This window comes from Erpetoichthys calabaricus, chromosome 16 (genome assembly GCF_900747795.2).
Source record: "Erpetoichthys calabaricus chromosome 16, fErpCal1.3, whole genome shotgun sequence".
Lineage (NCBI taxonomy): Eukaryota > Metazoa > Chordata > Cladistia > Polypteriformes > Polypteridae > Erpetoichthys > Erpetoichthys calabaricus.
Window position 1 is genome coordinate 58,617,889 of NC_041409.2, and position 15,039 is coordinate 58,632,927.

The 15,039-nt window shown below is 34.4% G+C and overlaps 1 protein-coding gene across 1 annotated transcript in view; it reads left to right on the plus strand.

The window, feature by feature from the left end:
* Positions 1-15,039, plus strand: part of hif1ab (hypoxia inducible factor 1 subunit alpha b) — a 49,519-nt gene that overhangs the window by 24,627 nt on the left and 9,853 nt on the right. Inside the window, exons 2-12 of the mRNA XM_051919957.1 lie at positions 2,379-2,569; positions 3,113-3,261; positions 4,452-4,536; positions 5,391-5,503; positions 5,869-6,071; positions 7,750-7,856; positions 9,100-9,247; positions 13,306-13,532; positions 13,905-14,170; positions 14,722-14,844; positions 15,015-15,039. The exon at positions 15,015-15,039 is cut by the window's right edge and continues 373 nt beyond it. Of these exons, the coding sequence (XP_051775917.1) occupies positions 2,379-2,569; positions 3,113-3,261; positions 4,452-4,536; positions 5,391-5,503; positions 5,869-6,071; positions 7,750-7,856; positions 9,100-9,247; positions 13,306-13,532; positions 13,905-14,170; positions 14,722-14,844; positions 15,015-15,039 (1,637 nt within the window). The remainder of the gene's footprint in view (positions 1-2,378; positions 2,570-3,112; positions 3,262-4,451; positions 4,537-5,390; positions 5,504-5,868; positions 6,072-7,749; positions 7,857-9,099; positions 9,248-13,305; positions 13,533-13,904; positions 14,171-14,721; positions 14,845-15,014) is intronic.

Genomic DNA, 15,039 nt, shown 5'->3' on the forward strand with positions numbered 1-15,039 from the left:
AGTAAAGCATTATTATGGGCAGAGTTCTGTGATTATTATGCATCCTTCCATAGTATTAAGATCTGGTTTTGGCTAATCTAAAATGATTGACTGTGTGTTTCAGTGTGGTCGTCAAAGGAGCTGGTTCTAAATGTGCTCACAGTACTGCTTGGACAAATTTAGCTTCCAGCAGCACGGAGTAATCGGGTCTGTAAATGGATGTATAGGTAGACTGAGTAGCTTTGTAAATACTGAAGTATTTTACTAATAACCAGTTTGTGCCAAACAATGAAGATAATCCTACAAGTACACAGTATCAACACAACAATATTTTGGAATGAGTAACAAGCACATGTTTAAAAAGTTTTATGTTTAATTTTGCACATCATGCTGAGATCAGTTTCTAGTTTGTATGTAACAATTCCAACTGATCCACATCCCTGTATTTGGTAATTGATTGCACAAGGTGCTAGCATTCAGTCTAAAGAATTCAACTGTGTATTTAAAAATAATGAACTGCATAGGTTATTTGTTTTATACTGTAATTTCTGTTATTAGCATTATCATTAGCATTTGGCAGTAATACCCAGGGTTAAAAAGCAAACCGATCTTTTTTTCTTCTGGGTCTTGTGTGTGTGTGTGTGTGTGTGTCGTTACCCAGTGGAATCTTAGATCTGTCGTTATTTCTGTGTGTAGTAATTGAAGTTTCCTTATTGCTTATTTTACTTTTGTCTGCAATTAGTGGATTGGCAAATTCAAGGTACTTTTTGCAATGAGTTATTTATTTAGTTTGTTTTTGGAAGCATCAGTTTTCAGTTGATAAGGTAATGCAAGAATATATTATACAAAATTTTAATATGTAACGCTTGTTTATTTTACATAGGTAAATTTTATCATGTTTTATAGTGAAATCAAAGAATTTATACCCCTTCACTTTCTATACAATTTACTGTGTTTTATATTTAATTATATTTGAATAAATGACATTTTTGCCCATCCATCTACACTTAATAAACCATAATAAATTATTGAAAACATGTTTTAAGAAAGGAATGTAAATTTATTAAAAATCAAAAATTGAAATCTCTCATTTATGTTAAAAGTATTGATTTAATTCAGTAATTTGTAGAAGCCCCTTTGGCAGCAATTACAGCTTCAAGTCTTCTTGTATAAGTCTCTGCAAGTTTTATACCCCCCTGTTTGGTTAGTTCACCCCCATAGTTTATCCCAATTTTCCAGAAAGATCCTCTCAAGCTCCGTTAGACTGGATGTGAAGTGTCTCTAAGCTGCCATCTTGGGATGGGAAATTTATCCATTTAAAATAAAATCTACAAGCAAAATGTGCAGAAAGTGAAAAAGTAACTCTTTTCTGAATCTACTGTATTTTACAGATTGGAAATTTTTGATTGGAAATTTTTAAGTTGTGTGCTAAGCACCAAGAACAACCCCTTGCTAGTCTTTCTGAAGCTGACTTAGTTTTGTTTTGCAAAGCCTGTGAAAGTCCCTCGACTGATGGGAAGATGCATGTAATGATGCACAAGTGAAACAGGGAAAGGAATTAACATGTTGAAGCCAGCAGGCAACTGTTGTAGTATAGAAATCATAGTAAGATGTTATAGTTTTTTACTAGATATTTTGCTAGATGTAATGTGCAGGATCACCATTGCCAGAAAGCTAATCGACTTACCTGGGTTACTTAATTGCTTATGTTTGATATTCTATATAGCTGCAAAACCTTGAAGGGAAAGCAATGTATGTGTTTCTGAAATATCCATCCATTATCCAACCTGCTACATCCTAACTACAGGGTCACGGGGTCTGCTGCAGCCAAAGCCAGCCAACACAGGGTTGCAAGGCAGGAAACAAACCCTGGGCAGGGTGCCAGCCCATCGCAGGGCACGCACACACACACACTAGGGACAATGTAGGATCGCCAATGCACCCAACCTGCATGTCTTTGGACTGTGGGAGGAAACCCATGCAGACACAGGGAGAACATGCAAACTCCACGCAGGGAGGACCCGGGAAGCAAACCCATGTCTCCTAACTGCGAGGCAACAGCGCTACCCACTGCACCACTGTGCCACCTGGTTCTGAAATAAGTACTTTTTATTTTAGTTCAGTTTTTTTACCGTGTTAGAAATTGGTAAAACCTTGTGTGCACTTTTAAAATATTGTCATGTGTATAGAACTGTCATTTAAAACAATTTACATTATAAATTGCAATTTTAGAAATTTAAGATTCTAAATGTTGATGTTTACGTTTTTTTATAGATAGAACAGCTGTGTCAAAAGATTTGTAATGTGTTATCTTATTATTTCATATAAGCAATTGTTTTAGGACGTGTTGCTTCAAGAGGATTTTGTATTTATCTGATTGTGGTATTATTTCCACACAGGGTAAGCTCTGAGCGTAGGAAAGAGAAATCAAGGGATGCAGCTCGATGTCGAAGAAGCAAAGAATCAGAGGTTTTTTATGAACTGGCCCACCATCTACCACTCCCACATAATGTTACTTCACACTTGGATAAAGCCTCCATAATGAGACTAACCATTAGTTATCTTCGTGTAAGAAAATTGTTAAGTCAAGGTAAGTCATTGATGTTGTTTGTTTTTCTTCTACCTTGTACTGAAATGTCTTATAAAATTTAGGAAAATATGCTGCTCCTCTTAACCCGCGTTTGAAGTAATGGGTTTTCAAAATGAATGAATTTTGAAATGCATGAAAAAAATAAAGCGTGTTTCTAACCAATTACAATTTTGAAAGTCAGTGTTTAAAGTAACTGGCCATGTTATGTGTGCCAGTGTCAGACAGACTCCAGTTTGGGTTAATTTAGTGGGCACTATGAGCTCCAGAATTTAATATCAGGAAGCAGAATAATAAGCTAATTTAAGGTAAGGGCTGCAAGCAAAGCTGCAGTTGAGGCCTAACTGTGTATAGCAAAAAAAATATGATGTAGCTGAAACTCTTTCAGCTTCAGTATAGGGAAGGGACGGAGAGAAAGCTGCTGACTATTTTCATTATTGTTTTACCTGGTGTAACTGACGCAGAATTAAATGTATAAATTTACATTGTTAAAGTGCTTTTTAAATAAAAATTAAGCAACTCATTAATTGTCTCTCCTAATTTCAGCAACAGAGAAACTGGAAGAATCAGAACTGGATTCTCAGATGAACTGCTTCTACCTTAAGGCTTTGGAAGGATTTGTTATGGTCCTATCTGAAGATGGCGATATGGTTTATTTATCAGAGAACGTCAATAAATGCATGGGTCTTACTCAGGTACAGTAAAATGTTTTGTATAGGTCCAACAAATGAATATTGTTTATCATGAAATATTAGTTTTTGTTTGCTTACAGGTTAAACTATGTCATGTACAATAGTTGACAAGTAAAATTTCCTGCTTTTTAATTTTGCATGTTGTTATTGATTATAAATGTTGAAAACGATGCAGCTTTATTTTGGAATAAAATTGTAATTTTATTTTCACAATCAAATTTATGTTGATGATGCACTAATCTATACAATGTTATTATTTTCTTAGTACTGACAAATACCCATTGATTACAAGTATGATTTTTAACCTGTAATTATTGAAAAGTGTACAAAGGTTATATTCATTACTCAAATAATATAAGAACTGAAAAAGTGACTTAGAGATTTGTATGCTGTCTGAAAAGTATCTATAATATGAGGGAAAAATGCATAACCTGCATTGCATTAATCTTGCATTGCTAAACCTATATACTGACCTAAACAATCTGTTTAACATTATCCTCAAATTGTCAGACTTTGCAGAATTCATGTAATTTTATTTAAATATAAATAAATTTGAACATTGTGATTCATATTTTAACAAAGCTTTTCAAAGTTTAGAAAGGTCACATTTTTAGCATTCTTGGGGGAAAATAGATATTCCATACAGTTCCATAAACAGGGAAATGGTACTTGCATCTATCTTAAAAATTATATACTGAAACACAAAAATGATAAACAATAAAAATGTAAAATAATTCATATACATTGACTCCTGACCACAGAGCAAGTGATGATATAGTAAATAAAAAGTTCTTTCATAGGAAATGAACACAACTAGAAGCTGCAAGAAGTTACTAAAAAGACTGTTGGCCATTTAGTTCTTTCCACAAGTTGATCCCAAGTTACACAGTAGCTTTAGCTCTTCCAGGAGGAAAAAAAACCCTAATTTTTTTTGTCTTTTTCTGGCCTGTGATTTTTTTCCCCACATATGTCTGTTTTTATTTTGTCACATTGGCCATGCAATTTAATTGTTACTTCCCATAAATTATTTTTGTAACCTGTACTGTGCAAACCAGTGTTAATTTTTAGCTCAATTTGGGAAGACTATGAATGGTCTGTGTGAATGTAGAATGCAAAATATTCACTGTTTGCTTTCTGTTATCTATATCATTAATAATTTTTAATGTTAAATATAACAATTTCTTTTCTTATAGTTTGAGTTGACTGGTCATAGTGTGTTTGATTTCACTCACCCGTGTGATCATGAGGAGTTGAGAGAAGTGCTTACACACAGGGCAGGTGAGTAGCATTTAAAAGATGTTTATGAAACTAATAAATCAACACTTATTGTACTAATTTTATATGTGCATTTTAATTGAAACTAATATCACTAATTTTGCACATTTTTATATGTTTTCTATCCATTGCCGTCTTATTAATAAAGATATATTTTAGTTAGTACGTATAAATACTTGTCTGGAAAACTTTGTATTTAGTTCAGGTTATAAAGACTACTTCTTCATCAGTCAATCTAACTTACATTGTGCATATTTTGGGGCAAGGTTTTAACAATACACATTTTTAAATATGTAAATATGCAGAAGTAAATAACATGAGGATTCGATTATGAGCCAGTGAAGAGGTCATAAATGCGTAAGCTCTTGTTTGAGAATCCTGATAAATTCTGAAATGTTATGTATCAAAGAAAAATAGTTCTGTAAGAATTTTTTTTTTTAACCATACAAACATGCAAAATTATATATTCAGTTTAATTATGGATTGCTCATACAAGTATAGTATGAGCAGGCATTTTTAATAATCATTGATCATGCGGTCTGTAAGATATCAAAACCTCTAGGATTACAAAACTGAAAACAAGAAGTTGTTTTTCTTCTCAAAATGTTTAATTCAGTGTATAATCTTTATAGTTTTCAGTATTAAAGTGTAGTGACCCTGTTCCATGCTTTGTGAGGTATTGCTTTACAAATTTACGGTTAAGTTTAGGTCCCTTGGTACCAAAATATTTTATTGAAAGACAACTTGTAAGTATTCAAATACATGTAACAATTTAATCATTGTCTTGCAGTTTAGTGTGTGTGTGTGTGTGTGTGTGTGTGTGTGTGTGTGTGTTATTAACTATTTTTTATTTTTAGGAGCAGCAAAAAAGGGCAAAGAAGTTAACACAGAAAGAAGTTTCTTCCTTAGAATGAAATGTACCCTGACCAGCAGAGGTCGGACAGTAAATATCAAATCTGCAACATGGAAGGCAAGTCTTTTTTAGCAAAAACACTACTGATCTGCAGTCATTAAGGTTGCATTTGTTACACAAATCATGAATAAAAGTTAAGTCTGTGAGTTATCATCTCTTTGCATATATTTAGAACATACCATTGATGTGAATAGTTAAAATGTACACAACCTTCTAAAGAAGTATTTATAAAAAGAAAAATACAAGTGCAGTTCGTCTTCAGCCAAGTTATGAACATCATCAATATAAAGATTACAACCATGCTGATATTTAGTTGCACTGTTCGTGCTTAACATTTTGTATCAATTTCCGAGTATTTAATAGTTGAACATGCCTCTAGTGTTCATCTAGAAAAGGTAATTAATTTGTGGAATTTTTTTCAGGTGCTTCATTGTTTAGGTCACATACGTGTTTATGAATCTTGTGAGGAACAGAATGACTGTGGCTATAAGAAACCACTTGTGACATCTCTGGTTGTAATTTGTGAACCAATTCCACACCCATCAAACATTGAAGTCCCCCTTGACAGCAAAACATTTCTGAGTCGTCACAGTTTAGAAATGAAGTTTTCTTACTGTGATGAAAGGTATGAGGAACATCTATTTTTATATTATGTTTCTTAAATTTCTATATGTGCCATTTCTGATAACACATTGATTGGGCAGTATAAAGGAAGTTTGCAAGCAGTTTTCAGACAGCATGTTTTCCTTCAGGGTCACAAATAAAAATACACCATTTAAGAAAATGAGTAAACTGACTATTCTTCTGTTAACTGTAACTTTATAGAGTGGATGTGTTAATGTTTGGGTTAAAAAAAAAAATACTACTAGCCACTGTACCCAAAAAATGCATGTTGTTCTCGCAATGTAGCAATACCATTTATGTCTGTTTGACTATCCAAACTGGAGTTGAAGCATGTTTTATATTGGAAGTAGGTTATTAAAGAATTAGGTTCTGCCTTTAGTGGGGAATCAAACTGTTTTGAAACATTTAACTGTCGACATTCATTATCCTAGTTCTTTCTAGACATCCTTAAATTAACAGCTAATTTTTAGTATCTCAAAATTGTTTCCTTGGAACATTTACTATTTTCAGAGCAATGAAGGATCATGATTACATACATAAGTTAAAAGGTCTTAACTTATACAGATAAATAGGGTTTATTCAGGTAAAGGACCACCATGAAGCAGAGGATAAATGATACAGTAATCTTTTAAGAATGTTTGTTATATAGAGGTATGAGATAATCAGGATAGCTGGAAATTGCTTAAACATGCTTATTAACTTAGTATGGCATGCTGTTTATGATTGAGAGGTTACTTTTTATCCAAGCACAAAGTTAGTCAAGGTGTCCAATCAGTGACAAAGTAGTGGCAAATAAGAAATGAATGACAATAGAAGTACTAGCAAAAACATTTTTATTACTAGTTTGGCTACATATACTGAGTTTGGATAATTAACTTTATAGACTCTGCTAATCCAGCCAAATTTATACTCTCTTTCAGAAATGTTTATCTCATTAAACGTAAGACTTTTAGCATACATAAACAACAACATTTATTTATTTATATAGCACATTTTCATACAAAAAGTAGCCCAAAGTGCTTTACATAATGAAGAAAAGAAAAATAAAAGACAAAATTAAAATAAGATAACATTAGTTAACATAGAAAAGGAGTAAGGTCCGATGGCCTGGGTGGACAGAAAAAACAAAAAAAAACTCCAGATGGCTGGAGAAAAAAATAAAATCTGTAGGGGTTCCAGGCCACGAGACCACCCAGTCCCCCCTGGGCATTCTACCTAACATAAATGAAAATAGTCCTCTTTGTAGTTAGGGTTCTCACAAAAAGAAACTAGGCAATGACCCCTCCTGTTGTAAATGTCTGGCCAATATGATATTATTTGGCCTGTTCCCTTTAAATTGTTATGTATTTGCATATACCAGAACTTTTTTTTTTTTTTTTTTTCAGGACAGCGCATTTTCATTGCTAGTCATTATGAACTCAATTTAATGATTTATGTAAGGTTCATTGCATTTACTGACAATGGTTGTTTCCATTTTACACCATTCAGTATAATATTAAGTAGAAAAATGTCTATCATTGAACTTGGACATAATCAGATGTGGCTCATAATATTTTAAAAAAGTATTCTTCTGCAGCAATTTCCATAGCAGGCGTTTTGTGTATATATTTGAGTTGTCAAATTCTTTTTATGTTTTTTTGTTTGCTGTTTTTCACTGAAATGTCTGTCAAATTTTACAGAATTACTGAGTTAATGGGTTATCAACCTGAAGACCTGCTGGGGCGCTCTGTATATGAATATTACCATGCAATGGACTCTGACCATCTGACAAAAACACATCAAAACTGTAAGCATTTATTAACTGGTATAGTTTTGAGTCTTTCATTGTGTTCTTTGTAGTAAATTATATGTGACAATATTTTTCTTTTTAAGCAATTAATTTCTGTTACTATTTTAATATTATGCACTGCTATTTTAAATAATTGTGGATCCTAGTGAGTTCTTCCATAATGTCTTTAAATTACAGTAATCCCTCGCTATATCGCGCTTCGCCTTTCGCGGCTTCACTCCATCGCGGATTTTATATGTAAGCATATTTAAATATATATCGCTGATTTTTTGCTGGTTCGCGGATTTCTGCGGACAATGGGTCTTTTAATTTCTGGTACATGCTTCCTCAGTTAGTTTGCCCAGTTGATTTCATACAAGGGACGCTATTGGCAGATGGCTGAGAAACTACCCGGCTTACTTTTCTGTCTCTCTTGCACTGACTCTCTCTGATCCTGACGTAGGGGGATTGAGCAGGGAGGCTGTTCGCACACCTAGACAATAAGGACGCTCGTCTAAAAATGCTGAAAGATTATCTTCACGGTGCTATCTTTTGTGCAGCTGCTTCCTGAAACGACATGCTGCATGTGCTTCGCATACTTAAAAGCTCGAAGGGCACGTATTGATTTTTGATTGAAAAACAAACTCTGTCTCTCTCTCTCTCTCTCTCTCTCTCTCTCTCTCTCTCTCCCTCTCTCCCTGCTCCTGACGGAGGGGGTGTGAGCTGCCGCCTTCAACAGCTTTGTGCCACGGTGCTTCGCATACTTAAAAGCAAACAGCCCTATTGATTTGTTTGCTTTCCTCTGTCTTTCTGACAGACTCTGCTCCTGACGCGCACTCCTTTGAAGAGGAAGATATGTTTGCATTCTTTTAATTGTGAGACGGAACTGTCATCTCTGTCATGTCATGGAGCACAGTTTAAACTTTTGAAAAAGAGACAAATGTTTGTTTGCAGTGTTTGAATAACGTTCCTGTCTCTCTACAACCTCCTGTGTTTCTGCGCAAATCTGTGACCCAAGCATGACAATATAAAAATAACCATATAAACATATGGTTTCTACTTCGCGGATTTTCTTATTTCGCGGGTGGCTCTGGAACGCAACCCCCGCGATGGAGGAGGGATTACTGTATGTATAACACTAAGCACTGGAAGTGTTTAATAGACCCCTTGTACTAAAATTATATTATCTGTTTTTGCATGGCTTTTAAGCATTTTCATATAACATAAATTAAGAAAAAATGAACACCTCCTGTATTTGCAGTGTTTGCCAAAGGACAGGCTACAACAGGACAGTACCGAATGTTGGCAAAGAATGGTGGTTATGTTTGGGTTGAAACCCAGGCAACAGTTATCTACAACTCCAAGAATTCTCAACCACAATGTATTGTATGTGTTAACTATGTCCTGAGGTAGGCAAAAATATTAACTGACTTGTGCATTATTTATTTGTTTTTAGTGCCTTGTTTACATTATTTTTATAAAGCTGGATGTTGTGAAATGCTGGAATCTGCACATTTGAAAATATTGTAAACATTGAATTTACAGACATTTTTTAGCAGGTTATCCGTGTGTCCTTGACCACTTTTTATAGTGGTGTGAACTTACAGGGTTTGGAGTAAATTTGGTGGGGTCAAGATATTAACAATTAATGTAATATTCCAAGTGTTTTTACTTTTTAAAGACCATATTCATTAATAATTAATGTCCCCTGAAATGTTTAATACTAGAGTCTATGAAAAAAACTTGTAAATCCGGCCCACCTTAAATCCCTTAGCACCTCTCCGTCAGCGTCTTTTGTCTTCTAAATATGTCGATAAGCCCAAGCAGCAAGCAGCCTGCTATACCATACCCAAACCCCTCCCCCCACCAACTCAGAACAGGCATGAAGTTCTCCCAGTTCCTTCCTTGATTGATTATCTGGGAGTAAGCTACCCGGAATTGTAAGGAGAAATAATTTGATGTGTGTTTTGTGTCTACATCAATCTATGTAAACACATCGTTGAAACGGAAACGTTTTTCATGTTTTAGTAATAAATAACAAAATGTAGACAAGGACTGTATAATGTGTGAAGGCTGATGGCCAAATATCAAAGATTTTTCAAAAAAGGTGCAAGTACAATACGACAGCATCTGTGGTGCAGCGGTAAGATCCGCTGACTTATAATCAGGAGGTCGTGAGTTCCAAACCAGCTCCCCGGCAAATTTACCGTTTTGAGTAGTGAGCTGCTATTATTGTTAACATTATAAAGTAAAACATTCATTTGATTTGTGTCTGTAACAGCCTGTGTAAATTTATATAGTACTTGTAAAAGTTAGCGTTTTTTTTTTTTTCTTTCACTTCTATTTTCTGTCACGACGTGCTTGGCGCAAATCCCTTGCCTAGCGTCAGAGCCACCACTTGGAAGATTAGTAAGCTGCTTCTGACATGAGACACATTATGCTCAACATAGATGTCTGCAGATAGTGATATTAATGTACCACTTCTTTATGAGTTGATGCATATTATATAATTCAAAATAAAATTGAACTAAATCTTTTAATCTTACGTAATCTTTTTGTATAGAAATAGATGACGTTCTTTTTTTTTTTTTTTTTTCCCCATAGACTTCTTTTGTTGGCACTCCACAATGCTTACCAGAAAATATTTATTACAGAATGTATATAATTGGATATTTAAAAATAATTCTTTGTCATACCTGATAATTTCTTTTAGTTGTGATTTTTAGTGAATCTTACTTTTTGTAAGATTGCAGCCTCTCTTGTCCAGAGGGGGATTGTGCTTTGCATGCTTATTTATATAAATATTTTTAAGTCATAATCATGCCTCGGATGCACTGTCCAAAATGATAAAAGTTTAATAGTTATACAGGTCAAATCTCTTTATAACGAATATCAAAGTAACAAAATTTCCAGTATAAAGTATATTTTTATTTGTTCCTGATAAACGTTCATACAAAATGTACTAAATGTACTAAACTATATTTCATTGTAACAAAAGACTGATCGCAGTATAACAAAATATTTTGTTCCGAAATTTGTGAATGAGATGACAACTTGATACAGTATTTCCGTAAACTCATTTTGTTCTTGACACGAGTCGGTAGTAGACGTGTTTGCAGGTGACAGTCATACGAAGTTCTTATACCTTCCTAGCCATCCGAGGTGTTCCTCGTGATTCTCAAACTTTTTTTGTTAAAACGTTTTTTTTTATTTTTAAAACATTTTTTATTGTGTTCTAATAAACCTACGATCAAAGTGGACCAAAAACGACGTCAATTCACACTGAAAGAAAAATTAAGCATATTGAAGGAAATAGACTCTGGAAAGAAAAAGAATGAAGTTGCCAAAACCACTCGGCATAGCACCTTCAACGATATCAACGTTTTTAAAAGATTGGAAGAAAATAGAAGAGCAAATTAAAGAACGTGCAATGGGACCACATACGAAGAAAATTCGAGGTGCTTTAAATGATAATGTGGATATGGCAACATTCGCGTGGCTTCAAATGTCCCCTTAAATGGACAGATGATTCATCAAAAAGCCATGGAATTTGCTAAGATGTTAAAAGTTGAGTCATTCCAGGCAAGTGTCGGATGGCTCAATAGGTTTCGAGAACGCTACGGGATAACATCGAGGGCAATTTGTGGAGAAGCAAACAGTGTCTCACAAGAACGTGTTGCAGGAGACATAAAAAGAATTGTGACGGAGTACAGCAGGAATGACATTTTTAATGCCGATAAAACAGGGGTATTTTACCAGTTACTTCTTCATCAGACTTTGACATTTAAAGGAGATCCGTGTAAAGGGGGAAAGAAATCAAAAGTCAGATTAACCACGTTGTTTTGTTGCAATGCTTCAGTCACAGAAAGTTGAAGCCGTTAATCATAGGGAAATATGCAAATCCGCATCGTTTCAGAAATGTGCATTCACTTCTCTGTGATTATCGGTCAAACCAACGCGCCTGGATGACACAGCAATTATTCAACGAATGGTTGATAAATCTAGACAGAAAAATGGGAAGAGAAAAAAGGAAAATTCTTCTCTTAATAGATAATTGCTCAGCCCATAATTTAACCCTTTGCAGTCGTATTTAATTTTCAACGTCACGCTACATTAGTCGTAATTAATTATTGAAAAAACGCCAATAATTACAGCAGTTATTTTTTTCAAGCACGTAGGAATAACACAGGCCACTTTTCTCGACCACGCGACTGTGCAAATCTGTCAGAAACTTGCAGGGCCACCAGCGGTGGCCTGACGACCTATAGCGCACTTTTTACTAAGGCCAGTTTTCTGGCCTAACGACCGCAAAGGGTTAACCTGCCAACAGGAGTACATGAGAATTGAATTCTTTCCCCCTAACTGTATAGCAGTGCTGCAGCCATTAGATTTGGGAATTATACGTGCCGTAAAAGTACACTACAGGAGTCATCTCGTAAAAAAAAAAAAAAATACTGCTGAATTTAGTTTCAGACGAGGCAAAAAAAAATCGATGTTATGCCTGCGACATGATTTGCACTGCATGGTGGTCAGTGAAAGAGTCCACCATTTTCAAATCCTGGAACAAGGCATCATTGATTGAAGGCACTGATGTGGAAATTGCTGAAGTTGACGAAACGGCAAAATGGACATAAAAAATGAAGGCAGAGATATGTGGGGCTCAGTGGTTCCTGACACAGCTGGTGTTGGGTATGAAGATTGCATCAAAGTAGATGACAATGTAATGGTTGCAAGCGAGCTAACAAAGAGACATTATTGAGAATCTGCGGCCGCATGCTGCAAATAATGAAATCTTAAATGTGGAGACTGAAGATGAGAATGAGGATGAAGTTGTGCCGCCGGACACAAAGGTTTCCTTTGAGGATGCCATTAATGGCTTGAAGAACATTCGGTGTATCTTTCCAGCTGTGAGGATATTCCCGAACATATTTTTCAAAACATTTGTGACATTGAAAATACAATACTCAAAGCCGCCAAGAAAAATTTGGTGCAGACCAAAATTACTAATTTTTTTTGGAAAAAAATTAATTTGTGATGTATACTGTATTCTTTTTCTTTGTATTTTTGCTATATTTTAAATTTTTTTTTATATTGTTGTATTTATTTTTAAATAAAATATTTTTCACAGTTTAACAATCGGTGTTTCACAGGTGCATATGCACACACACACTTATACCTACAACCAATCACACGATGATCACGCGTAAGTCACGCAGTAAGTTCCGCAATTGTCGTGTGGCAATCCTATGGGAGGTTATTTTGATACTGTAGGTATATGGTAATTAAAAAAAAAAAAAAAAAAATTCCTATATTGTCTTCCATATTCGATATACCAAATTTTCAGTATAACAATATTTTCTTTGGTCCCATGAACTTCGCTATATTGAGATTTGACCTGTACGTTTACAAAAGGCACATTATCTGTAACTTTACATAAACTTGCACTATATATTTTATATTTTTACAGTGGTGTGGTTGAAAAGGACTTGATCTTTTCTTTGAGTCAGACAGAAACTCTTCCAGTGAAAGCAATTGAAGACCCTGAATTGGAAACTGTTAAAGTCACTGGCAAAACAGTACCAGAAGGTGATGGTGATAGTTTATTTGATAAATTAAAGGAAGAACCAGAGGCCTTGACTTTGTTGGCCCCTGCTGCAGGAGACACCATAATTTCTTTGGACTTCAGCACTACAGGTTGGTTTTGTGAACCTGCATTTAAATATATATATATATATATATAGCAAAATCATGTTCATAAACAACAACATTTGTCATTTATGCATTGGAACATTTGTACTCATAAATTTTAAACTGGTTGCAGTTAAATATTTGAGATTGACTTCCCCAGCTATTTAATAGTCAGTCTAGTTGTATTTACAATATGAAAGTACATATACTTGCATTTGCTTAGTATAATAATGTTGGTATGGCTAAAAACCTATTTTGTATTTTTTTTTTTTTTGTATATGCCTTCATATGTGTTATTTTATGTACTGAATAATTGATTGATTTGATCCTGATTTTGAAAATCCAGTGTCCTTTCAAACATGTCTTTTCTTCCTATAGAATCAGAGATGTCATCATTTGAGGAAGTTCCACTGTACAATGATGTCATGTTGCCTTCACCCAATGAGAAGATGCTTATGTCACCTGTCTCATCAGCAGAAACTGTGAAACCACTTCGGAGTAGCCATGATCCAGCTCTAAATCTGGAGGTTGTTGTAAAGATGGAAACAAACGAAGAGCCTTTAGAACTTTCATTCTCCATTCCACAAATTCACAATTCAAGAAATATTTCATCATTACAAAGTAGCACACAGAGCTCTCCTGGGGTAATTTTATTTTGTAATCTATCATTCTACAGTGAAATGTTTTTGTCTGTCTCTAACTACCAATGCACAGTCAGGTGAAGTGACTTCCTTAATGTCTGTTGTGAATATGAACTTTGCACTTAATTTCACAAATTGCTCATTTTAGTAATAGTTTAAATATATGTAAATTATTTGCAATCGGAAGCCTTCGCTTAATTAATGAAGTCACAAGATATTTTGTAAATAAATGTCTTTGAAAGAATGCAATAGGAAATTTATGTTTACAGCAGCAGACTTTTTCTTAAATAGTGCATAATATCCACTATTAAATTTAGAAATTAGCCACAAAATACCCAGCCCATTTCATCAGGAAAGTTTCATGTTACAAAAATATTGTAATAAGTATCCTGTAATGTTAGTAATTTTTGTAATTTGCTTGCCTTGGTCAACAAAATTCTTGTTGAATGCAGATTATAAGAATCTTTAGACAATATTCAGTTCTCCAGTCAATATATGTTGACTTGTTCCTCAAATGTATGGTACTTTATGAAACTCTATTCTGTTACCTGCAGCCAAGCAGTCCAATCGACTACAGCTTTGAAGATGATAATGATATTTCCTCAGAGTTTAAATTGGATCTGGTGGAGAAGCTCTTTGCTATTGACACTGAAGCTAAGACATCATTTGTTTCTCAGGTAATATCATAGATTTAAAATTTACACTGTTTAAGATATTCAGACTAAGGAAACAATGTGTTTACCAGAGTAAGCTACATTATTGTAATATGTTTGAATTGGTGTAAAACAATCATTATGGTAAATTTGTCATAGACTTGTAATAGAATATCTATCTGTTGTCTGAACAGGCAGGTGATGACTTAGATTTGGAAA